This window comes from Lissotriton vulgaris, chromosome 5 (assembly GCF_964263255.1).
Source record: "Lissotriton vulgaris chromosome 5, aLisVul1.2, whole genome shotgun sequence".
In the NCBI taxonomy this organism is placed as follows: domain Eukaryota; kingdom Metazoa; phylum Chordata; class Amphibia; order Caudata; family Salamandridae; genus Lissotriton; species Lissotriton vulgaris.
This window is the reverse complement of record NC_141693.1, coordinates 877,421,876-877,449,243: the sequence shown is the minus strand read 5'-3', so window position 1 is coordinate 877,449,243 and position 27,368 is coordinate 877,421,876. Positions and strand designations below refer to the sequence as shown.

Sequence of the window (27,368 nt, the reverse complement as noted above, 5' to 3'; positions counted from 1 at the left end):
ATGCCAAAAAATAAAACATTTTTGGCGAAGAGCAATGAGTATTATGTTTAGACACATGGAAATATCCTATAGTACAACCATGTAACTCTGAGGTACTAAGAACAAAATGTGAAAAAGGATAAGGGGTGTAGCGCTCTCTTTCTGTATTGAGCTTTCCAAAGTGCACTCTTAATTGGTTACTTCTGTATCACCCACCGGGCCCCAGACAAGTCATCCTCCAAGATCCTGGAATCTTTTGATACTGCAACCGACCTCACATTAATAGGAAACATTAATTGCTATTTGGAGACCCCCACTGATAGACACAAAATTCTTCTTGACACAAAATTCTTCTTGACATGACAGCCTGTCTTGATCTATCCCAGGTAGTAGGTCCCAACCACTCTGCTGGTGACTGTCTTGATGTTGATAGTATTTTCACCAACAACTCTTCTATATCGGATATCAGTACTCTACCTTTAATATGGTCCGACTACCTAGCAGAGAGGTTTGATCTTAACGTTGCACATCACGCTCAACAAGGTAGGTTCCCCTCCAAGGAACTCTATACTTTTTTTTTTTTTTTTAAACCTTTATTTGCAATAAGTAGTGGAAGACAAGCAAGAGACCATCAGTGACGTACATACAAAGCATACAAGGATTCAGGTGTAGTGTAGTGCAGCGGCATACATGAAATGTCCAGGTGCCATGTCCAGATGGGGGAACATAGCGGGCAGAAATGAAGTCACGTTAACAGCAGTGGCATGTGACGTTACACATCAGTACAGAGCATACAAACACATCAATAATGCGAATAACAAGCATATACCTCTCCAAGGAGGAGAGCAGCGGCAGGACCGTGGGTGTGTACTCACAGTTCAGCAGTCCCTGAGGTAAGGCATCACAAGCAGCACCACAAGGGAGAGGGCCTTAAATCCCCGCTCCCCCGCCGACGATCATATAGCATACTCCATACATCTAAATAAGCAGTAGTGCAAATAGACAGACCCTCTCATCGTGTAAACTTGACATGTGGCAAATAAACGTGTAATTCCAACAAATGAAACCCCATTAACCCACCCCAACCCGATCCGCACTATCCGAATCAGAATCCTGCACAGCCCTGGTGAGGAGGTACACCTGCAGTGGGCTCCAAAAGTCTCTGGGCCTACAGCGCACAGGCATCATTTCTGCGTAAACATTATATTGGTCCTGACAATAAAGGATATCTTTCAACCAGTCCTCGAACTGCGGTACTCTGCCCCGTCCCCAGCAACAGGCCACACGCCTCTTGGCCAGTAGCAGAGCTACATCCACAAACCTACGATATAACGCTGGCACCTTCTTGGTATAACCCAACAATAGGACCAGAGGGTCGAGTGGCACCCCATTGTCGGTCATAACCTGAAGAGCATCATGGACTTGCACCCAGTACTCTGAAACAACCCCACACTCCCACGCCAAGTGAAGAAAATCGGCACCTGGCATATGACAACGAGCACATCTATCATTCTCCGCTAGCCGGAACCTGAGTTTCCTAGCCGGAGTATAGTAAAAACGCTGTATGAATTTATAGTGTATGATCTTTAGGCGGCAGCTAGAGGAGATGTTGGCGGTCACACCACAACAATACGTCCACTGGTCATCAGTGATGGAAATTCCAAGCTCAGCATCCCACTGGGCCCGCGCCCGCCCAGGCGAGGCAGCTCGTTGTTTCCTGATGGCACCATACAACCTAGACACCAAGTGACGCCCATCAGAAAGTAACAGCACGTGAAGTGGTAGGGTCACACCCGGCTCCCCGGGGAACTCGGGTTACAGCGACCTCAGGCCTTGTCGTAGCCGGACATAATAAAACATTTCAAGCGGGGAGTATGCCCCACCCCCAAAGAATTGCTCCAGGGTACGGAAGGTGCCCTCACGAAACAGGTCACCCCAGGTAAGTATCGCAAGACGCCTGCACAGGCGCTGGAACCCAGTTTCCTGCAGAAGAGACAGAGCAGGGTGATATATCAGAGGCAACGCAGGCGAGTAGAGAAAATCAACATCTAGCGTCTTTGAGACACGCTTCCAGGCATCAACAGTGCAAGTAACCGTTGTTTGGTGTGTGTCAATATCCCCAACATTACCCAGGACCATGCCCTCCAATGGGAGAGGATGAGCAACCCACTGTTCAGCGGCCACCTGAGGCATAAACGGCGTGGGGCGCATCCAGTGGTAGGGGTAGTGCGCTTGGGCGCTGACATAATATAGTTCAAAATCAGGGACGTCGAAGCCCCCATTGACATAAGGCAGCGTCAGTGTAGACCACGCCACTCGTGGCTGTTTGCCCCCCCAGAACAGCCGAAGCAACTCCGAGCGGAGACGTGTGAAAAAATAAGCCCCAGGATGATACGGAATGTTTTGAAACAAGTATAGGAAGCAGGGTAACACCACCATTTTTATGAGAGAGGCTCTACCCGCCATAGACAATGGTAAAGACATCCACCTCGTTATGTTATCCGCTAACTTAGTTATAGCCACACCGTAATTAAGCCGTAGCGTCTCCTCTTTGAGCAACGACACAACAATACCCAGATACCGCAGCTCCGAGTCACACCACTCCAGGGGGTAGTCAAGTGGGAAACGATGAACCGCTGCAGTGAGTGGAAAGAATTGGGATTTCTGACAATTGATATGAACTCCAGATATACCGCCAAAGACAACAAACTCACGTAGTATCGCGTTAAGATTCAACTGCGGATCCTTCACATAAAGGGTAACATCATCAGCATACAGGGATATACCAATCTGCCGCTGAAGACAATTAAACGCACTCTGTTGATGCAATTGTCGAACCCTACATGCAAGAGGCTCTATAGCAATGGCGAACAGGAGGGGAGAGAGTGGACACTCCTGCCTGGTCCCTCTCGTGATCGGGAAAGGGGAGGACAACACACCATTCACAACCACTCTGGCCATAGGGTCAGTGTAAAGTAATTTAACCCATGAGATAAATATTCTGGGAAAGCCCATCCTGCACAGAACGTCTATTAAATAACCCCATTCCACAGAGTCAAACGCTTTCGTCGCGTCTAGAAAAATAGCAGCCACCGGGAGCTCTGGAGCTATGGTTGGAATCCAGGAGAACAATGTTCGAAGGTTATGGGACGTCGCCCGACCAGGCACAAATCCTGACTGGTCAGGCAGCACTATAACGGGCATAAGTTTAGAGAGACGCGTTGCCAACACCTTGGCCAGAATTTTAACATCGCAGTTGAGCAATGAAAGAGGCCTATAGGAACCCACGTCAAGGGGATCTTTTCCAGGTTTGAGCAAAGAGGTGATAGCAACTTCCCTCATAGACCCTGGTAGGCGCCCTACCTCAAGGGATTCTTCGAATACCTCCCGCAATACCGGAGCCATAATATCCACGTAACATTTATAAAATTCGGCGGGGAGACCATCCAGGCCTGTAGCCTTGCCATTATTAAGAGACATGATGGCACTCCTGACTTCATCAACCTCCAGGGGCCTACCCAGAAAAGCCCTATGATCGTCAGAGAGCCAGCAAAGCGACAGCTCATCTAAAAAAAAACCCATATCTCACATCTCCTGAGTGCTGGGAAGTGTCTAAGTGTGTGTAGTGTTGCAGAAACGTGTCCTGAATAGTTGTCGTGTCTGTACAGCGCGTACCATCAGCCAAGACCAGTTCCAAGACATCCGAACTATGCCTCTGGTGTCTCGTAAGAGCAGCAAGCACCTTCCCCGGTCTTTAACCTTCACAATACCTTCTAGCCATCCAGTATTTCCCCCTATGCTTCGCTTCCCTGGCCGCTTCTTCCTCGTACTCCGAAAGTTTACCTCTAAATTGGTGCATGAGATCAGGGTCAGAGCCATCAAGCAGCCTACGCTCTAGGTGTCGTAGGTCGGCTTCTAAGTCAGCAAGCGTACGAAAAATAGTCCTGAGTACCCCACAACTCTTGGAGATTGTGACCCCCCGGATCGTAACTTTAAATGCCTCCCATATCACTTCCACACTGTCCACAGACCCCCTATTCCTCGGGAAGAAAGCCTCTATTTCCTCGCCCAGCTCTGCCTTAAAGATGGGGTCCAAAAGGGCCGAAGGGAAAAGCCTCCAAGGCGGTTGCGGTCGGTGCAATCCAGGCACCGATACCACAACCCTAACTGGACAGTGGTCCGAGTATGTCCTGGGGAGGTGTGTCACACCATGCAATCCAGCCACTAGTCCCCTGGAAAGGAAGATATAGTCCAACCTCGCCCAGGTACGGGCGTGCGTCGTGAAATGCGTGCCCTCCTTAACAGTGGGGTGTACATATCGCCAGCTGTCTACCAGACCTGCCTCTTCCACAATGCCCCGCAAGACATCCCTGGCCTGGACGTTGTACTGATGACTCCCCTCCGATCTGTCTTCAAGAGCCCCCATTGCCAGATTAAAATCCCCCCCCCCCCCACACAATATGGGAAGCGTCTACCGCAAGTACATGACCCCATAGTGCAAGAAAAAAGGCAGGAGTATCAACATTCGGTGCATAACAATTAACGAAAAGCACAGTGATCTGCCCAATCCTCCCCCACAACAGCACATATCTCCCGTCGGAGTCTACGTGTGATCCCAACTCCTGGAAGGTAAGTGATTTCTTGATCAGTATTGCAACCCCCCTTGCATAAGAGGAGTACGATGAAAATCTCCTCACAGTGGCCCACCTCCCTCCAAATGTATGTGCCGGTGACCTGCGTAGATGTGTTTCCTGCAGAAGCGCCACCTGTATGGCATGTCGGTCCAGATAGTGCAGCACATTACGACATTTCCTGGCATCATTGAGCCCACGCACATTCCAAAACAGAATCGATATCCTATCCAATACCTCGACCGATATTACTCACAAGGAATACGTGCCAGGGAACCCTGAATCCCCGCATCAGGCACACCACACGAGCAAATACAGTAGGCTGTAGCCGCCGCACACTCTTTCCACCTAGTAACACGAACATCACAGCCATCCATGCCGTCTTCCATACACAGAACCAACCCCCCCCCTCCCAGAACCAAACAGAGCACAACCGTGCAACAGGCACGCAGCACCACTCGATAACATTCCGCCTGCGTCATACCCACCAAGTGAATGAAAAATTACCAACGCGTCCCCTCCTCCCACCGCCCACCTGACCAACCCCAACCTGCCAGGACCCCCTACCATCCCCCCTCCCCACACCACAGACATCCATCCATCCTTCCAGAAAATCAGTTGCACAACAAAATAAAGTGTAAACATTGAAGGGGTATTCCCGTTGGGGGTGCCCACCAGAGGTGCACTTCACCACCCTCACACACTGAGCAGTCCGGAGGTCCACCCATCCGCCCCCAAAAGCACATGTCTGTGGAAAAACAGCCTCTAGCGACAGGTGCAGCAGTACCAATATGAAGTGTTCAGCTCAGTCATCACGCTATCAAAAACCTGATCAGGCGTCCTCCTCCTCTCCCGCCGATTGGTGGTCATTCTGTCCCAGTCCATCCTGGCGGCCAGCAGCAGCCCGTTCCCTCTTTAGCCGCTTCACAAAGTCTTCCGCCTGCTGCGGATTCGTGAAGAAAGTCTGCTTCGCTTGATGAGTGACCCTTAATTTTGCAGGGTAGAGCAAGGCGTAGTCCACCTGCAGATCCCTAAGCTTCTTCTTAACTGCCACAAATTTACGCCGTTGCTCCTGCACCATGGGAGTGAAGTCCGGGTAGATGGTGAAGTTGACTCCCTCGAAGGAAAGTGAGCGGGAAGTGCGAGCTGCACGAAGAGCCGCGTCACTATCCCGATAGTTCAGGAGGCGAGCAATGATAGGGCGCGGAGCCGCGCCAGAGGCCGGTCGCGGTCCGAGCGACCGGTGTGCCCGCTCCACAATAAACTGGGTAGAAAAGGCCTCCGCCCCAACCGCTCCAACCAATAGTTTTTCCACATACGTTTCCATCTTCCCAACATTCGTCGTCTCCGGCACACCTACCACGCGAATGTTGTTGCGCCGACTCCTCGCCTCCAACTCCTCATTCTTGGCAGCTATCACTCTTAGGATATTGTCCATCCTCGCCAATTGAATGGTATGAGTGGCCGCAGTGTCGTCATGATCCGAGATTCGCTGCTCCGCCGTAGTCAGGCGTTCCTCATGGACATTAAGTTTCTGTACTACCGCGTCCATGCGGGAGGATAGTTTGTCCACTTTGTCCACTACGGTGGCGAAGCCCTGCCGCATCTCCTGCATCATCTGCTGGAAATCAGGGGTGGCGGGCTGCGAGATAGCATCAGCGACAGGCGGAGGGGGAGGTCGTGAGGTCCCAGCCTCCTGTACTAGGCGTGCGCCCCTCCTAGAAGCCGTGGAGTCAAAGGAGAGCTTAGGTTGCTTATTGTCTGGTTTGCCCATGTTGATACACACACAGCGTGCAACAGCGACGTGAATAGAGAGGCAAGGGGGTTGATCCTCGAGAACAAGTCCACGGTCAACCCGGTTATGCACCCAACAGGACACGCAACGCAAGAAATGTCAAAAGTGGGGCGTAGAATGCTCACCTCCACACAGCACCGCCAGCACCCTCAGCTTAGACACAGCATGCCGTCGCTGCCAGCAGGGCAGCCGTACTGACGGCAATCGGATGTAGTCCGGTAGGGCACTGCAGCGACCCGGTCCACCACACCACAGAGTAGAAAGGGTAGTGCCACTCACAGCCCTCGAACAGGGACAGCGCGTAGGAGTCAGCTCCAATAACGTCTCTCAGGGACCAAGGCGGTGCAATCCAGGATCACCAGGCAAAGTAGGCGCAGTAGGGGGCAACCGTGGACTATGGCAGGCAGATGGTGCCGGCGCCGCAACATCCAGTGGAGGACTCCGCCGTGAAGACCAGCATGGCAGGCTCCGCAATATGGCGACCGCTGCGGTGAGAAAAGGCGCCAAATGAAAAAAGTCCATGTTCACCGTGCCACGCTCAATAATGCCACATATAAACCTTTTTCCGATGTATAGTGCACTCTTGCTCACACCATGCAGATTCCAATCGGCTAAAGCAGCACCGCATATGGGGGGCACGAGCAGGCGTACATGCCCCGCCACTCCCCTCCGTGCAATGGCCGTGTCCAGTTCCAGGGATAGATCGTAGCCCCCACTGCAGGTCCGCTGCCACAATCCCTGGCGCCACCCGCACTGGCGCCTCTCACCTCGCGCTGCCGTCCAAGGGCCACAGGGGCAGCCACCGGTCGCTACCAGCCAAGCAGGCACGGAGAAGCACCGAGGGGGGAGGGGAGCAGGCCCTCACCCACGTGTGCAGCCGCGGACAAAAGTGGGCCGGCACGCCGGGCCGCAGAGCGTCCGCTCTCCAGAGCGTGCGGCGGTGAAATTTCCGGACCTTCCAGCTTCGGCAAGGAACCTCCGATTGGGACAGGATTTTAGCCGAGGGCAGTCCGTGGCCAACCAGAGCAGAATCCGGGATCAGGGCAGGGAAAGGCGACGGTCAGACAGGATTCCTAAACGGATGAAGGCTCCGGGCTGCAGGAGCCTCACGGCAGTGCGGCCATGCTGCAGTGCGCCCTCTAGCGCCCCTCCGAACTCTATACTTAACTCTGGCACTAGATACAGCCTGACAGATTCAGTCAAGCATTGTTAGTATGGTCACCCTTGATAACAGAGAATATTTAGGTTTCAGTAGTTAATTACACATTGGCGGACGTCAGCAGTCAACTCTTTAGCCCCAGTAAAGGCCTCCCATAGCAAGAGACACCATACCTCGGCACCTTGGATCACGGAGATCCTTAGGATCCCCCAAAAAATATGTAGAAGGCAAGAGTGCTTCTGGAGGAAGGATTATCTAGAGTCAGAGAAGAACAAATATGAGCAAGATCTGACTGACTACAAAGCATTGATAGCGAGGGAAAAGTCCCTATACTTCACACACAAAAATGAAAGAAAAAAGAAGGCGCCAAGAATTCATTTAAAGAACTCTTTCAAACGGTAAAGAAAGGGCCCTCTATAAAAGAAGAAACAGCTGGTTACAACAGTCGGAAATTGTAGAAAAATTTGGTTGGGATCTTCCAAAATAACGTTTTTAGAAGTTTGCAATACATTTTCCTCCAAGAAGGCTACTTCACGGTTGGAATTACCCACTCTCCCCCCTTCGGCCAATAGCAAGAGTTTTCCTAAATCTGCATATCCAACTATAGAGCCAGTCACTTCTCTTATTAAATCCACAAAATCTGGCTCCACCTTGAACCCCACCCTGTCCCCCCCCCCAGGGCGCCCAAAGTCACCTTAAATGATCTTATTCAATCTTACAGCTATCTTCAGCACATGTTTGCAATCTGTTACTTTCCCAGGCAGTAGAAGGTAGAGTCAGTATTGCCCCTCTTAAAGAAACCTTCTCCAAGTCCCACAGATACTAATAGTTATCGGCTCATTTCTTGCCTGCCCTTACCAGCCAAGATGCAGAAAAAATAATGAACTTCCAGCTTGCCACCTTTATACCTGATAATAATCTCCTAGGCCCCACAAAATACAGGTTCTGATCGGGGTATATCACCGAGATGGCCTAAATCAAGGCAACAAAAGAGATCAGAGAGACTCTTGAACAGGGAGGCAAAGCGACCCTCCTTCTACTCAACCTGTCAGCAGATTTTGATATGGTTAACCATGAGCTGCTGACAGGCTGAGTGTATGACATCCGAATTAGAAGAGTAGCTTTTGACCTCCTAAAATCTTTTCTGGTCGGGTGACAACACGTTTCACTCAATGAGTTTACTTCTGATCCTTTCTCTTTGTCTTGTAGAGTGCCGCAAGGCTCTCCACTGAACCCAACTCTGTTCAATGTTTTAGAGTCAAAATTGGCAGATCTGATTAGTTCAGATTTTTGCTCACTTCATATGTCAATGTTGTTTCTTTAATGGAGAGTGATGCGGACAGAGACTCCAGATTTCAAGACTGCAGGCGGGCAGTCCATGTATGGATGGCCAACAATTGCCTAAAGTTGAACTCCGGGAAAATTGGGAACTCATCTTCATTTTGGTTCCACTCCTGGTAGCCACAAGAGTTAGGAACCCTCCTAACCTCAGTCAGGAAGGCCTGTAATCTTGGGAATAATCATGGATGATAGACTCACATACAGTCATCAGGTAAACTCTATTTCTTCTTCCAATTTTTCTACAACATCAGGATGTTAAAAAAGATCTTAACTTTCCTCCCAACCTCCCGCCAAAAACACACAGTAGTCACCTCTACGGTCCTCTCAAAACTTTACTACTGCAATGGTTTAGATTACAACATACAATAAGTCAATGAACTTCAGATCCTGCAGAATGCAGCAGCACGGCTCCTCCTTGGTATTCCTAAATTCAAATTTGGCTCCATAGCACTAAAGCAGTTACACTGGCTGACAATAAGACAGTAGTATTTAAGGCCCTCTGTACTGCCTTTTAAGTCTTGCATGGCATTGGACCGGCTACCTTAATAAGAAATTTAATTGATACAGACTATCGAGAACCATCCGGTTCGCCGTGGCCAATAGCGTCAGAGTCCCCAAATTCAGATTTGCTTCATGGGGAGGAAGACGTTTTGTGACCAGCACATCACGTTCCTGTAATGCCCTTCCAATCCAGTTGAAAACCATGAACAATCTGCTCATTTTCAGGATAGCCTTAACAACCTGGCTATTTAGCTCTCTATGACCTTTGGTCATAGCCTTATACTCTTCTGATAATAGTTGGTCTTGTGAATCTTTGGGGTTAAGTTTATGATGAAGCCAGCGCCAAGACACCTTAGAGTCAACGCGCGCTGTATAGCGCTGTATAACTAAATTTAACATAATGCACAACTTCTAAAACTCTGTAGACATTCACTAATCTTTGTATGCATCCCTGCCCTAAAAGCCACACTATGGACCTGCAAGCAGATTTACTCACATTTCAAATTCTGCCATACTGGAGAAATTTTAAGTCTGAGCAATGCCATTAATAAAATGTCACTTTTTCCGATTCAGTTAATCGGAAAGGGGATTTTGACCTTGTTAGCTTTGCTGTTTGGATACCCAAATTTCTCAAGGATGCATACATTGCTTTGCAAATTTTTGTCCCTAGTGTACACCGGTTTCAAGTGCATCCATAAGTGGAAAAGTAGTAGAGGTGTAGGGCAACGGTGGTTTTAAAAGCAAAGATGAAAAAAGAACTGTTTTTCGCTTAAGCATTCTAAATTTACAGCCTAAGAAATATCAAATACGTTGCAATGATTTGAATTATAAAGGTTTATAGACATAGGACGCTAATTTTTAAAGTGTAGACATGGATAAGGTTTTTTATCACCACAGTGAACATGTTTATAAAACATTAAGGGGGGTACTTACAAGCCTGCTTTTGGCTTCTGCAGTATGTCTCCACTTTCATCCTCATCAATAAAGTTGTCTTCATCATCAGCTTCCTCATGAAAAGACTCCTCTTCCTCCACTTCAATTTCACGGTCATGTGCCTTCTCTTTATCTATGTAGAATCTTTTATCACAGCCCAGTCCAGGGGCCCTATCTATAATAAACATCTCATTTCCAGATAAGGCTGAATCTTCTGCAGGAAGGGTTGAAAATATTTTTTCTTTACTGCTCTCCACAATGCAAACCTCAGTTTCATCTTCTGAACCAGCATCTGATAGCTCACCTTCATCACCACTTGTAAGCAGCAAAATAGAATCATAATTTTTCCAGACTTTGCCCATAGGTTCAATTCGGCTCTCCAATTTAGAACTGTCAATTACATTTTCACTTCTGGTGTCTGTATTCAGGGCATCTGATTCGATCACTTTAATAATTTCACAGTCATCATCATCGGTAGCTCCTGTATCAATTATCTGGGGCTCTAAAACAATTTTGTTTCCTTTTTTAGAAGATACTTCCTGTTTCTTAATGGAGCCTTTAACAGTTGTTTGCTGTGGAAGACATTCAACTACATCTTTACAGTGAGTAGCTTTTAAATTAGAATCTTTTTCACTTTCTAGCGCTTCAAACATAGATTCGGCTTTACTTTCGTCCACAAGTTGGTCCATCGTAGTTAACTTGCTACGAGCTGTGGCTCTGGTACGTCTTTTTTCTGTTACCTTAGGGCTTCTGGGAGTTACATCCACTTGGAGGTCATCACCCTGTGATTCCACTTCTGACCTGGACTGTGACTCACTATTACTTCGATTGAAAGGTTTCCTTTGCGAACTGCGTGACACACTAGTTGGAATAACTGATAACACATTGGTATCCATGGATGCTTCTTCTAGACTTGCCAATTTAGAGTTCACTATAAGCTTGTGATTGGTTCGGTTCTGGGCTTTTGCAGGACTATCATTAGTAAGCCTCCTGGCTGTTCTGTCTGGGGAAAGTTTGGAGTGCCATGATTCTGTATCAGAAATCTCATCAGATTTGCTCTTGGTCAAAATTTGACACTCAGGGATAGACATCTTATTAAAATCATTTTTCTGTTGAACAGTGTCAGCTGGAGAGTTTGGAATTTTAGCCCTAGTCACCCTACTACGGGTGGGGCCAGCTGAAAAGCCAGAGCACCACGATTCAGCATCAGAAAGGTCTTCAGCTTTATTCTTGGTCACAATCTGACATTCTGAAGCGGACTCCCTGTTAAAGTCTAGCATTGGCGGAAGCGCTTCCACTTGTGATTTTGTGATTCTACTTCTAGAAACTCTTTTAGTATTCTGACCTGCAGAAATGACTGAGCAACAGGATTCGGTGTCTGAGATATCGTCAGTTTGGCTCTCAACAGCGGGAGTTATCCTTAACCTGGATACGCTTTGTCGACTTCTTGTACGCCTAGATATAGAACAATTGGATTCTGCTTCGGAAATGTCAGCTTCTTCTTGCGATTCTGAGATGTGTTTAGATGCAGAAATATTCTTTGTGTTTCCTACCTTTCGCACACGGTCTTTCTGAGAACTCACTATAGCTTTTCTATTGCGTGTTGTTCTTTTAACACTGGGAGCCTGAAGTCCAGAGTGTGTTGATGTTGTGGATTCAGCTTCAGAGGCCTCTCCATCAGACTGAGTGTCACCACTTGATGTAGTCTTTGAACCTCCTTTACAGGGAAGATTAAGCTCAGGCATAATCGTTTTGTGTGGCGTTTCACCTGCATCTTTGTTCTCAAAATTAAGTTCATCTTGGACAACTGATTCAGAAGTTGCTTTAGCTCCTTTTGCTTTCGTTCCTCTTGTTTGCCTTTGGGAAGCCGCTGCACTGGATTCAGTGGATGTTTGCTTAACCAAACAAAGAAACACATTAAATCTTTATTTGTTTATTCACAAAAACAAAATTGAGCAACTTTTACTTTTTAAACGGATCATCTGACAAAAAAAACTGTTTCACATAATCAAAACCACATTAAAAATACATAATGCACCATACATTAACATTAGTTTGCAAAAAAGATGTTTGCATATTTAGAAAGATGCACTTAACTTATGCCTTTTCGTTTTTCATGTTGAAAATTCGTCAGTCACATTAACAATTTTATAGCAAGGTCCGGAGTTCAATACTATGCATAATCCTTAATTGCTCTTAAACACAACAGCAACATCAAAAACTAGAATTAGAACACAATAGAACTCTAGAACACTGAACATGCATATAACATCAGAACAGTCAGCCATCTTCCTCTTCTGCTGCTGCTCAAGCACAGATAAGTACATTCATATCATGAACTTTTGTATTGTTTGTGGTAGGTTTTGGATATTGTCATTAATATTAGAGTTATGTGATTTTGGATGTGTGTAAAACAATTTTTGATAGATTTAATTTATGATATATTTTGAGAGTTTTTTTAGTTCTTGTATCAATATTAAGCAGTATTTTAATAGGAGGGAGTAGGATTGTCTTCATAGCGTATTGTTTATCTTAAGCCTGATGTTGAAGTCTCTGCGTGTTAACATTGTTAAAAATAGAGGGCTTTCGGAAATTTACGGTGCGGTTGTTTGAAATATCATCACTCACTGGGGCGCGTACAGTGCTTGCCGTGCGCGAGGCTGGCGCGCTGTTTGGAGAGCGCACGAGCGGTCTACACCATTATTTTGCTGGCGCTCGAGCACGGCTGCATGCTCGAGTCTCCCGTATTGTGGCGCATGAAGGAAGGGTGTAATTTTGGATAATGGAGGCCGCCATACACACGCAACGTACGGCGGCCATCTTGAAAGATTGGGCTAATTGAATACAAGTGTGTTAGTATGTAGTCGGCCATATTTTGGAAAATTTGACGATCGGAAACTGACTGAAAGCTTGGCAGTTTCAGTCAGAATTTGACAGTACAGGCGGAGGTCGTTTTTTCAGAGAGCTGGGTGAAGAAAATTGGAATTGTTCTTTGGGAAGTTGTTTTAAATATTAAAGTGGATTAGAGAGACATAGTTAGGGTGTGTTAATCTGCTTAGGTTATTTAGGTGGTTTTTACTCATAAGGGAGATAGTTTGAGAGTAAGGCTAGAATTAAATCAATTTAATAAAGATGGAAAATAGTGAAGGATCAGGATTTGAAGAAAGGATGAAGCAGTATATGCAGAAAACGTTTGGGGAGATGTCAGCTTCATTTGATAGAAAATGGAGATTAGTGCAGAGAAACGTTTGCAGGCTAAAGACTATAGAAAGAGGTCAGGTGAGAATGTAAGTTTTTGCGCAACTGAAGAAGTGGAGGTTGTTGCTGGTGGTTCAGGAAAAAGGAATCAAAAGGTCGCAAAAAGGAAGAATGTAGAGAGAAATAAGGAAAAAGGTTGCTGAACGCAAGGTTCAAGCTTTTGATGATGCCATAAAAAGGCAAAGAGTGGTGCTATAAAGGCGCAAAAGAGGCCATAGTGTTGAGGAATGAGACTCGTCCTCTGCCAGTGGGGATGTAGAGTTGACTTGCTCTAAAAATTGAGAACTGATGAGAAAGAGGTTCCCCATAAAAGGAGAAAAGTGGCTGAGAGAAAAATAAAACTGGAGATGGGCGATTCTGTGAATTCTCAGGGTGAGGAAATATTTCACCCACTTTTGATTCAACATCCTCTGTCTCCTCAATGGACTCCTGCAGAGCATTTAGCAAAGTATGTGAGATACTGGATCAGGAGGGAGATGCCTAAGAAAGTGCAGACAAGGCTATGGTCGGAGTGTCCAAGACCAAGTTTGGATTGCAAGGTGGTATATACACCTAAATCGGACCCTAAAATTATGACTTTATTAAATAATTCAGGAAGAGATCCGAAAAGCGGTCTAAATAAAGGGTCTGAAAGGATGCCTGGATGGGTTGATGTGTGCTTGGTCCATTTACAAAAGTTTTCTAACAATTCCAGAGTGGATGTTCAGGAGTCATGTTGATGGGTGCAGAGGGCAATTTGCCTTCTTGGTAATTCTAATCCAGCCTTATGTGTTGAGAGGCGGAAGAGCATCTTGTTAAAGATTGACCCTAAGTTGGCAGATCGGTTGTAAAGGACATGTCTAGTTATGTTGGTACCTTTAATTCTTTGCAAAAGCCCCAGAGGGATATCGAAAAGGTTTTTGGTTATGGCAGGGAGAATGTGGGGTCGATTGCCCAGCTGTGGTCAAGGAATTTCCAGACGATTTTTGGTAGAGGTTTTAGGCCCTATGGTTCAGGATTCGGATATGGTTTCTCGAGATCGGAATAGGGTAGTTTCTACACACAGAGGCAAAGATCGAGGTTTTGTGAAATGTAGGCGGGAAGAAGAAAAAGGTTCATCAGGTAAGATGTTTCACAGACCCCATTTCTAACCATGTAAAATTGGGCGACGGACTAGCTCAGGTTGTTTCAAGATGGAAGGAAATAACTCTGGATCCGTGGTTATTGGAAACAGTGGCAGGCTATCAAATTTTATGGAGATTCCTGTTCAGGAGAGGTGTCCGCCTGTTTTAAGATTCTCTAAGGAACTGAATGATCTAGTTACAAAGGAGGTAGAGGCATTGGCAGAGAAAAGGGCAATAGAGGTTGCGAGGATGGTGCCAGGGTGTTTTGTGAGCAGTATATTTTTGTTGGAATAAAAGGGCAAGGGCATGAGACCAGTTATAAACGTCTGAGAGATGAACAATTTGGGTGTGTTACAATAGTTTCAAAATGGAGGGAATCCATATGATAAGGGATTTGTTGAGAAAAGGGGATTGGATGTGGATTTGAAGGATGCTTATCTGACTGTTCTGGTGTGTGTGGAGCACAGGAATTTCCTTTAATTCAGGTGGAAAGGAGTTAGTTGGAGGTTCTAAAGTTTGCCGTTCGGGTTGACGTCAACTCCTTGGTGCTTTAAAAAAGTAATGAGGCCAGTAGTAGCGTGGTTGAGGGCCAGGGGAATTCCACGGTTACTTTATCTGGACAATATTCTTATTAGGGCCAAGGAGAAAGGTTTGGCAAAAGAGCAAACAGAGTTTGCAAAGAGGGTTCTGGAGGATCTAGGTTTTGTTATAAACAGGGAGAAGTTGTGTGTGGAGCTGGCGCAGGTGATGCAGTTTTTAGGTTTTCCGATTCAAACATTGGAATATGTGTTCAAATTACCAATGCAGAAGGTGAAAAAGATTCAAAAGGAGGTAAAGAGAGTGAAGAGTGCCGAATGGGTCACGTTGCATCAGTTGGTGAGATTGCTGGGTCTACTTTCAGCGTCTAGTCAAGTGATTTTTCCCGCTCCCCTTCATTACAGAGGTTGAAGGCTTTTCATTTGAGGCAGGGGCGAAGTATTCACAGAAAGTGGGAATGAATCGGGAGAAGTTGGATTGTTGGTTGATGAGCCTGGAAGCGTGAAATGGAAGAGCAATATTTATAGAGGTACCAGAGGTGGAGATAGAGTTGGATGCAAGTCGGTTTGGTTGGGGAGCAAGGTGTGGGACACGGTCGACGGGGGGACGGTGGTCCAAGGAGGAGAGGGAGCTTCACATAAATGGTCTGGAGCTCCTGGCAGGATCGTTTGAGGTCAAGAGTTTCATAAAGAATCCAGTAAAATTTTGTGTCCTGCTAAAGATGGATAACATTTCAGCAGTGCAATAGTGAACAAGCGGAGGGGTCCTCCATCAAGGGGACGAGTGGCATTAGCAAAGGAGATTTGGAAGTTCTGCTTGAAAAAAACAGATTAAGGTGCAGGCCCAGTATAAACAGAGGTTGAGCAACACAGAAGCGGATTTCCAGAAGTTACAGCAGAGGCGGGGTCCTCTGCAGGTGGATTTATTTACGGACAGACTGAATGTGCAGTTGATGGATTTTTTTAGTTGGAGGCAGGAAGCAAAGGGGCAGATGCTGCTTTCCTACAGGAGTGGAGTGTGGGGAGGCTTTATGCCTTTCCGTCATTCTCCATGATCCAGTGTGTTGATGAAAGTAAGGAGAGAGAGGGCAGAGTTGGTTCTGATAACGCCGTTTTGGCAGGCCCAAGTGTGGTTCCCAGATGTGATGATTTAGTTAATGGAGGATCCTGTTTTGTTGCCAATTTTCCCGAAGGTTTTATTGGATGCACAGGAGAACGTGCACGGGGGGTGGAGACAGGACAGTTGAGTTATATAGCTTGGCTGATTTCAGGAGAGTTTGGCAAGTGCATGGATTATCAAAGAAGGCTTTGGATCTCATTGAGAGTTCATGGGCTTCAGGAACAACAAGGGTCTACAAGTCAGCTCAGGGAAAATGGTGTGGTTGGTGTGTTGAGAGGGGTTTGGATCCCGTATCAGCTCCTCTAGTGGAGATTGTGAATTATTTATCAGTTCCGTATAAAGGTGGTTTGGCTTAGAATACAGTGAATTTGAGCAGGTCTGCAAATTCAGCTGGGCATGTTTGGGTGGATGGTTGGAATTGCCACCAATGGCAAAGTATGATGCTCTTTGGGATGTTTCGGTTGTTCTAAAGGAGTAGGACAGTTGGGGTGTAAATTTGTCGTTGAATCTTAAGTTGTAATTGTGGAAATTGGCAATGCTTTTGTGTTTGGTCTCTTTTAGGCAGGTTTCAGATATTAGAGATGTGGAGGTGAATTCTAGGAGTTACCAACAGGAGAGTGTGTTTTGAGTTGCGAAAAAGGACGAAGACTATGTCTAGGGCAATGTGTGTGGTTCATTGTTTGAGAGGGTACGAGTTGGGAACAATTGGTTTAAGGGGGTGTGGTTGTTCTCAGTTGTTAATTTCTTTCAGGAGGCCTTTTAGGGCAGTTTCTGCTCCAACCTTGGCTAGGTGGGTGAAAGAGGAGATGTGTAAGGCTGGTGTGGATGTGAGCGTTTTTGGGCCACATTCTGTCGGGGTGCTATGGCTAGTAAAGCGTTTATGAGAGGTTCCAGTTTGAGTGGCATTTTGAAGGCAGCTAATTGGTCAAATGATTCAACTTTAAAAAAAAAAAAATTTTAAACCTGTGGAAAATGTGTTGGAGAGAGTTTTTCGTGAGCTTCGAACATGCATAATATTGGCACCCGGGCCTTGCCATAAAATGCAGATTTTCCACAGTTTTAATGGGAAGAAAATCAATATTTTATTAAAGGCACGGAGGCGAATATCATCCCTCCACTTACCCTCCCCCTTTTAAAATGTTTTTCTTTTTTGTTTAGGTTAAAGCAGAGAAGATGGATATCGGGGACAAGTCTTTGGAGGACGCAAATGGATTGGCCTTTTTAGTTCTTGGGATGGGACTTTGTTGGATTCAAGGCTAATAAAAGAGAAGATGGCGGACTGTTTTGATGTTGTATGTATGTTCAATGTTCTAGAGTTCTATTATGTTCCAATTCTAGTTTTTGATGTTGCTGCTGTGTTTGAGAGCAATAAAGGATTATACATAACATTTGCCTCTGTGCCTTTAATAAAATCATGATTTCTTCCAATTAAAACTGTGGAAAATCTGCATCAACTCCGAATAGGTCGCAAGGCAACTCTTTCAAAGCCTGAGAGACAAGAGAATGGGGATGACTATCTTAACTCTATCTAGTCTTCAGCTTTCTAAATCAGAATATTCAACCAAGATAAAAGCCCTTGAAATTCAGTCTAGTTTGAACACAGGAAAAAGGATGTAGCCACTTTGGCAGCATATATAATTGGTAATCTGAAGCCTACTACAAGAAAAGGGTATGTTTTCACACGATATCCATCTAAAATCGCCATTTGTTTCAATTTATGATTGAGGAAGTTTTAAATGCACACGAATAGTGGCAGACCTTTATCCAATACCTTTTAAAGCACATTTGGCCCAAAAAAGAAAACTAACAGGCAGCATACCAGTGTGGAAACCGCAAAGAATGTTTTACCTTGGCAATGTTAATAGTAGGTCATGTTGAATTTAGTTTGGCCAACGATACCAGAATGAGAAAACTAAGCAGTTTGCATTTCTATTGGCATACAATATCATACTTCAGCTCAATCAACTCTCTCAGGTCAGAGTGGACGAATTTTAACACACTCAAACTTGGTGATTAACCACATCTGAAGAAGAAGTTTGGAAGCCATCACTAATACGTATCGGTCCTCTAATCATCACAAGAAAAGTTGTTAGGACACTATACTTTAATTAAAGCCATTTAAAATGTTCATCTGGCGTTTGGGCTCTATATATATATAATAATTTAATACAAATATTACTTCTAATGATACATTTTTATTTGCCAGGCAAACTATCCTAACCCCTTTGTCAAAATCAGTCACTTTTTTGTAAAACAAACTCCCAAGAGACTTGTGACTTTTTAGTAGCAGATGTGTTGACTTTCGAAACTGGTTGCCAGGGTTCTAAGCCCAGCAGCATCACTAGATAGACAAAATATAGTGATAATATGCCTCCATGTGGAAACATTTGTAAAGTGCAGTTGTGCAAAAGATCATTCCCTCAAAAACAAATAACGTTGCAAATAAAAAGTAAATGTGACCTAAATGAATCCTAACAAAGACGAAATACAATAAGAGTGAGAGACAAGAATACAATCTTTCAGCAGTAAGCGGGGGTGAAGAGATTGCACGAGCAATGTAAATTTGAAGATGAAGAGAATGCAACTCTTTCCCCAGATATTGAAATGGGCACTAAATAAATGATGACCTTAAAAAGGATCTGTGACAAAGATTCCAGGTGTGATGGAAAACATTCTAAAAAGTCAATTTATTTAAGGAGGAGTAATGCCATGGACACATTTAAATAGATTACAACCAAAAATACTTCATACAGGGCAGTGAACATATAGTGCAACATGACATTACCACAAAATCACAAAAAAATATTTTCAGTTATTGCACATAGAGGGATACAAATGCATACGATTAAAAACAAAGAAGGCTTACCTTTATAATAAAAAACCCTAAAAGGAAGGACAAGATGCAATAAAAAAAAACATAAAAACAGTCTAAATAAAAAAAACGTGATTTTGATCTTCTACGGTCAACTCGTTTTCTACAAGTTTTCATAAATGTCTCATATGCTGTCCAAAGCATTCCCCCCTCCTGGGAGCACTGCAAGCTCAGGAGAGGGGAGCAGCGGCGGATTTACCCCCTCCCACTTACTTAAGAGCAGCAGTAGGAGTTGCTCAAAGGGGAAACCCCACCCGCATACCTGCTTGCCCCTCCCCCCATACCTGCTTGCCCACCATACAAGCTCAAAGGCTGTTCCTCTCACGTGTGGGAGTGCCTATCAGAGCTGTGTGAGCCTGGGAGAGAAGAAGAGGTAGGCCTGCCTGAGCAGCACAAAGCTGCACTGTGTGCGTGCACACAAGTGCATTTTTGCATGTGTTCGTTAAGGTCTGTGTGTTTGTATTAGTGAGCATGTCTGTTAAGTGCATGTCTGCAATTGCATATCTGTTACTTTGTTTGTGTGCTTGTGATATAATGGGCCTGACAACAGTGGAAATCCATGATAAAATGCTGGCCCTGTCAATGTGGTGACGATTCCATGCAAGGTGCCAGCCCAGGCACAATATTGGCATTTCTTGGCAACAAATCAGACCCCGGAACAATGATAGCAATTCCTGAAAACACACTGGCACATTAGGAAATCCAGGAAAAATGCTAGCCCGGGAATAATGACGGTAATCCCCAGAAATATGTTGCCCATTACACAACAGCATAATTCCTGGCGAAATACATTCGGTCTCCATAGTGGTAAGATCCCTAAAATCATCCACGTTTCGGTGATATTCTTATGCATTATACCACCTTCTTCTTGACAACACTAATTTTGTAACAAACTGTCTTCCCAGCTATACTAATGCACTTAACATTTACCATCAATAAAAATGTTTCCTAACATTTCTGAAAAAGTGCCTTTCGATATGGGAGGTATGCCAACCTGATCTAGTCTTGATATCCTCGTAGGAAGTGACCTAAAAGTTTCCCAATCCTGCTCTCACCTTGTAAGTAGTCTCAAAGAGAAGCCTCCCATTCTTAAATTAAAACACTACTTCTCAGAAGTATCTTTTCCAGAGGGAAGGTTCCATGCAGGGCAGTCATGTTTTAACTCCACCCTAATTTGTGTACTTATAATGGAGATATATTCCCTATCCTTACATTTAAAAGTTAATCAGCCATGGACACTCCAGCCTCGCATTTAACAGTTAAAGTACCATTATTAGACACTTGTTTTAATCTCTCGCCTATCCCCTAGCATTCTCATATGTACATAGCCCATAATACACCCTGGATACTCCTTCCAGTTCGGAAGACAACAATAGGCAAGGTACGCATACGCAGGAGCTCTCCCTCAATAAATTAACTAGAGACTGGTCCTCCTGCTATATGATCATCTTCAGGCAGTCCTAGGTTTTTCATACAAGCACATTTCCAAACTGAGGGGGAACACAATGGGTTTCCTTTTTACCTCGGACCTTGGTGTGGTGTTACGTTAGCTCAGTGATACTCAAAATATGGCCCTCTTGACCTTTTACATGCCCCTCCCCCCCGTGAACAGCAGCACAAGCTGCTGTTTAGTGGCTGATCAAAAATATAGTTTTTAAATGTTAAATGAACGGGCAAGCATATATTAACCTACAAATAAATGCTTGCCCACTTATTTAACATGGTTTTATACATCCTTACACAATCCCTGACCCGCCCAGACCCCTTACCGCCACCCTCCCGGCATCAGTGCGGCGCTCGGTCACACCACTGACTATACTTTGTGGCCCCGGGGCAAATGTTTAAGAGTATCCATGCTTTAGCAGATAGAGGTCATCTTTATTTCAATACCATTTGAACCTTTGCTGTACTTACTAGAGTTGGAAATACTGCATTTGAAAGACAACTGCAAACTAATTCCTGAACACGTTTCCCCTTTAACCAAGGGGAACCAGTGAATGCAGTGCGTACCCACTGTCCATTGGGTACACCCTTCAACCCTTAACAATAATCTAAAAAGAGGTCAAATTGGTTTACATGCGTGGGGTATCCCATTTTCTCAGGGGCGGCTGGTGGAGCACTGCTTTAACAAGGAAATGATTGCTTGGCGTAAACACAGCTGATATATACCCCTAGGGAACTACCAGAACAAAACTGAAGAAATATGCAGAGCAGGACAGCTACCTACAGCTTTTAACAACAATCTACAATATTTATTTTGCCTATGGAGAGACCTCAGAACGTAATACCACCTCCAAAGACACTCCCCTTCAACAAAAGGGGAGCCATACATGCTATGTAGTCTTCTCTAACTGATCATCACTGCCTCACACTTTGTCCTTTAGGTTGAGATGAGAGACGGTGGCAGAGTCTCAATTCTGCTTAGCTTGCTGAAGGAAACGCGATTGTGCCTCGCACTACTTGAGTACTGATGCATGTAAGAACTGTGATTTGCCTGCATAACCTTTTTTTAAATTCATTGTTGATGTAATAACGATGTTTTAGCCTGTGTACTCATTTTAAAATCCCTTACTCACTTTAACTGCACGCATTTGTAAAATCCTCACACTTGCTGCTTTGTGCAATAGATACCTTCGCCCCCACCCTGATTACAAAGGGGAGGGAGCACTCATAGTAAAGGGAAAGCCTGTGCTCGTCATTACTCCTGCCCGCCCCGATCCGACGCGGTAGCCAGTACCGTTGCGCGGAGGGCGGGTCAGGGAAAGCCAGTCACTTCCTGCGGGGGCACTTCCCGAGCGGTTAGCGCTCTAGTGGTTGCTTCTTTAGGGCCTATTTAGCCATCGCCCCCTAGATACGCGCAGAGATCGCGCGCAGCGTCGCCGAAGCGACGCCGAAGACCAGCCAAAGAGCTGCCCGTCTGCGCCTGTCCGCGACAGGACGTGGCATAGGGGCTAGGGCCCATGTATTATGGACCCCAACATTACAGGTACTCGTTTCATTACCCATCCCGCTAGCTCCCTGCACCAGCTACAACCCACGAGGATCTGTGATACTCGAATATCCTGTAAGCTACTCGAGGGTTGCTTCTCATGTCTACAATGTCATTATCAATCAATTGTGGCAACAGACAGCACCCACGACAATGTAACCACATTAGCATCTCCCCTGGAACTTAAGTGTCTTCTCCTTAACGTACGGTCCCTTCCTAAACATCAACTTCAGATCTGGGATCTGATTTTTTCCCAGCAACCTGACATATGTTTTCTCACTGAAACGTGGATGAAACCCCATACAATAACTGCAATAACATTAGGGGTCCCAGCAGGTTACAAAATCATACATGTGGATAGGCCAATTAAAACAGGAGGTGGATTAGCCATCATATTTAAAGACACTTATAAGATAGCAATGTTAGAACAAAGCTCCACCCCTCTGCTGGAAATCATGGTATTCAAAATTAACCTAGCAAGCAACATCTCATGGAAGGGCGCACTAATATATCGCCCACCGGGACAGAATCCAGACTTTGCTCTGTCTCTTCTGGAATTACTGGCACCCCATGTCAGGGCAAAGGAGGACTTTTTTCTCCTTGGTGATTTTAATATACATATGGACAACCCTGAAGACCTTGAAACAATTCAACTAACAGCCGATCTGTCCAACCTTGGACTAGAGATAAAAAATAGTGGTGCGACTCATATAGCGGGTCACACCCTCTACTCCATATTTTCCAACTGCACTAAAATCAGGTGCCTCCCTGCTACAGAAATCCACTGGACAGACCACTTTTTGATTGAGTTCTATCTGGCAGGACCAACCAAACAACAACCCAGAACACCACCTCCTCCTATCTACCGTCGCCAATGGCATAAAATATCAGCTGAAAATCTGCGTGAACATTGGCAACAACCTCAGTTCTCCGAAGTAGACTCAGCCGAAGTGGCACTGGAAAAATACAATAATTCTCTTAAACTAGCTATTGACACCCTTGCCCCGCTAAAACTTCATAAGCAGTACCCCCCCACCAAACAAGAAAAGTGGTATACCCTTGACCTCAGGAAAGAAAAACAGAAATGTAGGAGGCTAGAAAAAGCGTGGAGGAAATCTAAAAATGGGCAGGAAAGGAAAATGTTTTTAGAGGCTCAGTCAAATTACTACAAAAATATAAAACTTGCAAGAAAAAATAATGTATCCCTACAACTAGCTGAGGCGGGAAACTGTCCGAGGGAATTATTTAAAATCCTGCTAAGTTTTGTAAAACCGACAGCCAGTGAGAGCCCTGACGATGCCTCACAGACACTGTGCGATGAGATCTCCATGTTCTTTGAGGACAAAATCAATTTGATTTACAATAAAATTATCGCTTCTCAAGGCACAGAGACCCGGCCCTACCCCCCATGTGTACCCTCTGCACATACTAAAAACACCTTTCTTACTATTCCACCAGTCAGTGATTCAGATCTTCCATTCCTCATCAACCACATGAAATCCGGCTCCCCAAATGACCACCTTCCTGCTAAAATGGTGGCCCCTTTGATTTCCATCTTGGGACCCTCCATTCAGTCAGTTATGAATACCTCACTGGCGAAGGGACAAGTCCCTAGGGAATGGAAGATAGCGGTGGTAAACCCTATAAGGAAGAAAGCGGCCTCCCCCTGGACAGACCTTTCCAACCTCCGGCCCATCTCCCTTCCTACCCTACATCGGTAAGATGACAGAGAAGCACGTGAACACCCACCTATCGAATCACCTCGAGGCAGCAGAAGGCCTGGACCCCTCTCAATCTGGGTTCAGGCCAAACCACAGCACCGAATCGGCCCTACTAGAAGTGACCAATAACATCAGGATGACACTGGATAGTGGGGGGTCTATGATTCTGGTGCTGTTGGATTTGTCTGCTGCTTTCGACACGGTGCCTCACAAAGTGCTTCTCGACCGTCTGAGGAATGTAGGGCTGGGAGGTGCAGCCTTGTCTTGGGTGGAAAGTTTCCTCTCCTGCCGCTCTCAAGAAGTCAGGCTGGGCTCCCATAAATCCATCTCTAGGGAGCTCACCAGGGGTGTGCCACAGGGCTCATGCCTTAGCCCCACATTATTTAATGTGTATGTGGCCCCCCCTGGCCGAATTAGTGAGGCCCTATGGGTTTACCCAGATATCCTACGCTGATGACACCCAGCTTCTGTTTCCCTTCAAAACTTTTACACCTGTCCTGCAAAAATCCTTTGCAGAAGGCATGAGGGCCGTGTCAAGATGGATGGCCGAGAACTGCCTACAATGCAACGTGGGCAAAACTGAAGTTTTATTGTTCGGGGAGGCAACGACATTGTGGTCTGGGGAGTGGTGGCCCACAGAACTAGGACCAGTTCCTGTCCCGAAACAGACTGTCAAAAACTTGGGGTGTTATTCGATCAAGCCTTGACTTTTAAACATCATGTCAACCAAGTTGCGGGCACATGCTTCAGGGCCATTGGACTATTGAAAAAGGGTGTTCCCCTATATACCTGATAGTCACAGGAAAACCCTAGTCCAGGCACTAGTGATAAGTAGATTGGACTACTGCAATGGCCTTCTTTTGTCAACTAATGAAGGCCAATTAAACAAACTGCAAGTAGTCCAAAACACGGCGGCGAGACTAGTCCTTAATGTTCCATCTAGAACTCCCTCCCATTCTCTACTAGCTAAACTCCACTGGCTGCCAGTGCGGCAACGCACGAAGTTTAAAATTCTGTGTACCATTCAAAAATGCCTGACAGGAAAGGGCCCCAAATATCTGACTAAAGCTTTTCAACCCTATGTCCCAGGCCGATCCCTACGATCGAGCAATCTCCATTTACTACAGGTCCCTAAAATAAAAAAAATCTCGTCAGGGAGGTCGTGCTCTGGCACACACAGGACCTGCTCTCTGGAACTCCCTTCCCCCCAAACTCAAACTCATTACCAACCACCTATCCTTTCGTAAAACCCTCACGACTCACCTTTTCACTATTAGTTAATCAGTTCATGCCTCGCTACCTCTGTAAGTGACTAGGCATGGTATAAATCTCCTTCAACCAGCATAAGCGCGGAGATACCCCTTCAGGGATTTATTCAGGCGCTATAAAAGCACATAAATAAAAGACAGATATGCAGCACCAGAATAAAGAAAAACAAGCATTTGCAATGCAATAGTTCTCGCATTAGGAAAGTTTGAGCTAATGGTATTGTAAATGACACATTTATTATTTATGTGTTGGGTTTTGAAAATAGCGAAATTAATAGCTTTGTCATTTACAATGCCAATAGTTATAACTTTTGCAAATATGAAACCTATAGCATTTGTAATGCAATAATGCAATATGTGTTGTATTTACGTGACTTCGATGTATTGATATTACAAATAACATTGGCTTTTAATTTTTTTAAATAAGTAATACTTAAATAAAAAAGTTATTGTAAATTATAATGGCAATAGCTTAAAGTTTTGTAAATAACTTTTGTGAAGATTATGTTCAGTGTATTTTATTGTGACGAAAATCCAAGAACAGAAGTGAAATATTAACATCTTTTTGTGACATTTGTAATAAAGCTTGAAACATTGATAGAACATATTTGAAACAGTTGTTGAATGGTTGCACAGATTGATGCAGTGGTGGCCCTGAGTGATGTTGTGGTGGCGACACGTAATGCTGTGGCGTTCAGTGATGCTGTGGTAGGGCATAGTGATGTTGTGGCACCCCTGAGTGATGCTGTGGTGGTGCTGAGTGATGCTGTGGTTATGCGATAGATAGATAGAGTGAGCTTTTGTTTATAATAAAGTTGTACATTTTGTCTTCGACCGCCACTCCACCTCTGTGTTTTTCTTTTGCTGAAACTCCTTAACGGGTTCAATACAAAAACTATGTATGTCACATGAAGAATAATAAGTGAAAAAAATCCTTTAATTTTTCACTGTTGAAAACGTGTTTTTATTTGTGAAGTGATTCTGCTTGTTACATACACGTTGAACGCTTTTTGTTGCCAACATGCAGAATTAAATGATAAAAAGGCACATAGTGTTCCTTGGCGACCACAATGATGTCTGCTAGGCTGTTGGCTAATATTGTGGTGTGTGCTAGTGTTGTGTCGTTTCTAGTCTTGTTAGCTATGGTGTTGGGTCCTATGTTGATTGTGTCTATTTTTTGGGCGGCTATTGTGGTTTCGTCTAGTGTGTTTTTGTGTGAGAGGGAGGGTGTGTGTGTGTGTGTGGGGTGTGTGTGTGTGTGTGAGGGTGTGTGTGTGTGTGTGTGAGTGTGTGTGAGTGTGTGTGAGTGTGTGTGTGTGTGATCAAAGGGGGGTGTGTGTGATCAAAGGGGGGTGTGTGATCAAAGGGGGGTGTGTGTGATCAAAGGGGGGTGTGTGTGATCAAAGGGGGGTGTGTGTGATCAAAGGGGGGTGTGTGTGATCAAAGGGGGGTGTGTGTGATCAAAGGGGGGTGTGTGTGATCAAAGGGGGGTGTGTGATCAAAGGGGGTGTGTGATCAAAGGGGGTGTGTGATCAAAGGGGGTGTGTGATCAAAGGGGGGGGTGTGATCAAAGGGGGGGTGTGTGATCAAAGGGGGGGGGTGTGATCAAAGGGGGGGGGGTGTGATCAAAGGGGGGGGGGTGTGATCAAAGGGGGGGGTGTGTGATCAAAGGGGGGGGTGTGTGATCAAAGGGGGGGGTGTGTGATCAAAGGGGGGGGTGTGTGATCAAAGGGGGGGGTGTGTGATCAAAGGGGGGGGTGTGTGATCAAAGGGGGGGGGGTGTGATCAAAGGGGGGGGGTGTGATCAAAGGGGGGGGTGTGATCAAAGGGGGGGGGGGTGTGATCAAAGGGGGGGGGGGGTGTGATCAAAGGGGGGGGGGTGTGATCAAAGGGGGGGGTGTGATCAAAGGGGGGGGTGTGATCAAAGGGGGGGGTGTGATCAAAGGGGGGGGTGTGATCAAAGGGGGGGGTGTGATCAAAGGGGGGGTGTGATCAAAGGGGGGGTGTGATCAAAGGGGGGGTGTGATCAAAGGGGGGGTGTGATCAAAGGGGGGGTGTGATCAAAGGGGGGGGGTGTGATCAAAGGGGTGTGTGTGATCAAAGGGGTGTGTGGGGGGTGTGATCAAAGGGGGGGGTGTGATCAAAGGGGGGGGTGTGATCAA

At 45.6% G+C, this 27,368-nt stretch overlaps 1 protein-coding gene across 1 annotated transcript in view; it reads right to left on the bottom strand.

The window, feature by feature from the left end:
• Window positions 1–27,368, bottom strand: part of DNTTIP2 (deoxynucleotidyltransferase terminal interacting protein 2) — a 228,946-nt gene that overhangs the window by 106,038 nt on the left and 95,540 nt on the right. The window contains exon 2 of the mRNA XM_086922456.1: window positions 10,340–12,234. Coding sequence (XP_086778582.1) covers window positions 10,340–12,234 — 1,895 coding nt within the window. The remainder of the gene's footprint in view (window positions 1–10,339; window positions 12,235–27,368) is intronic.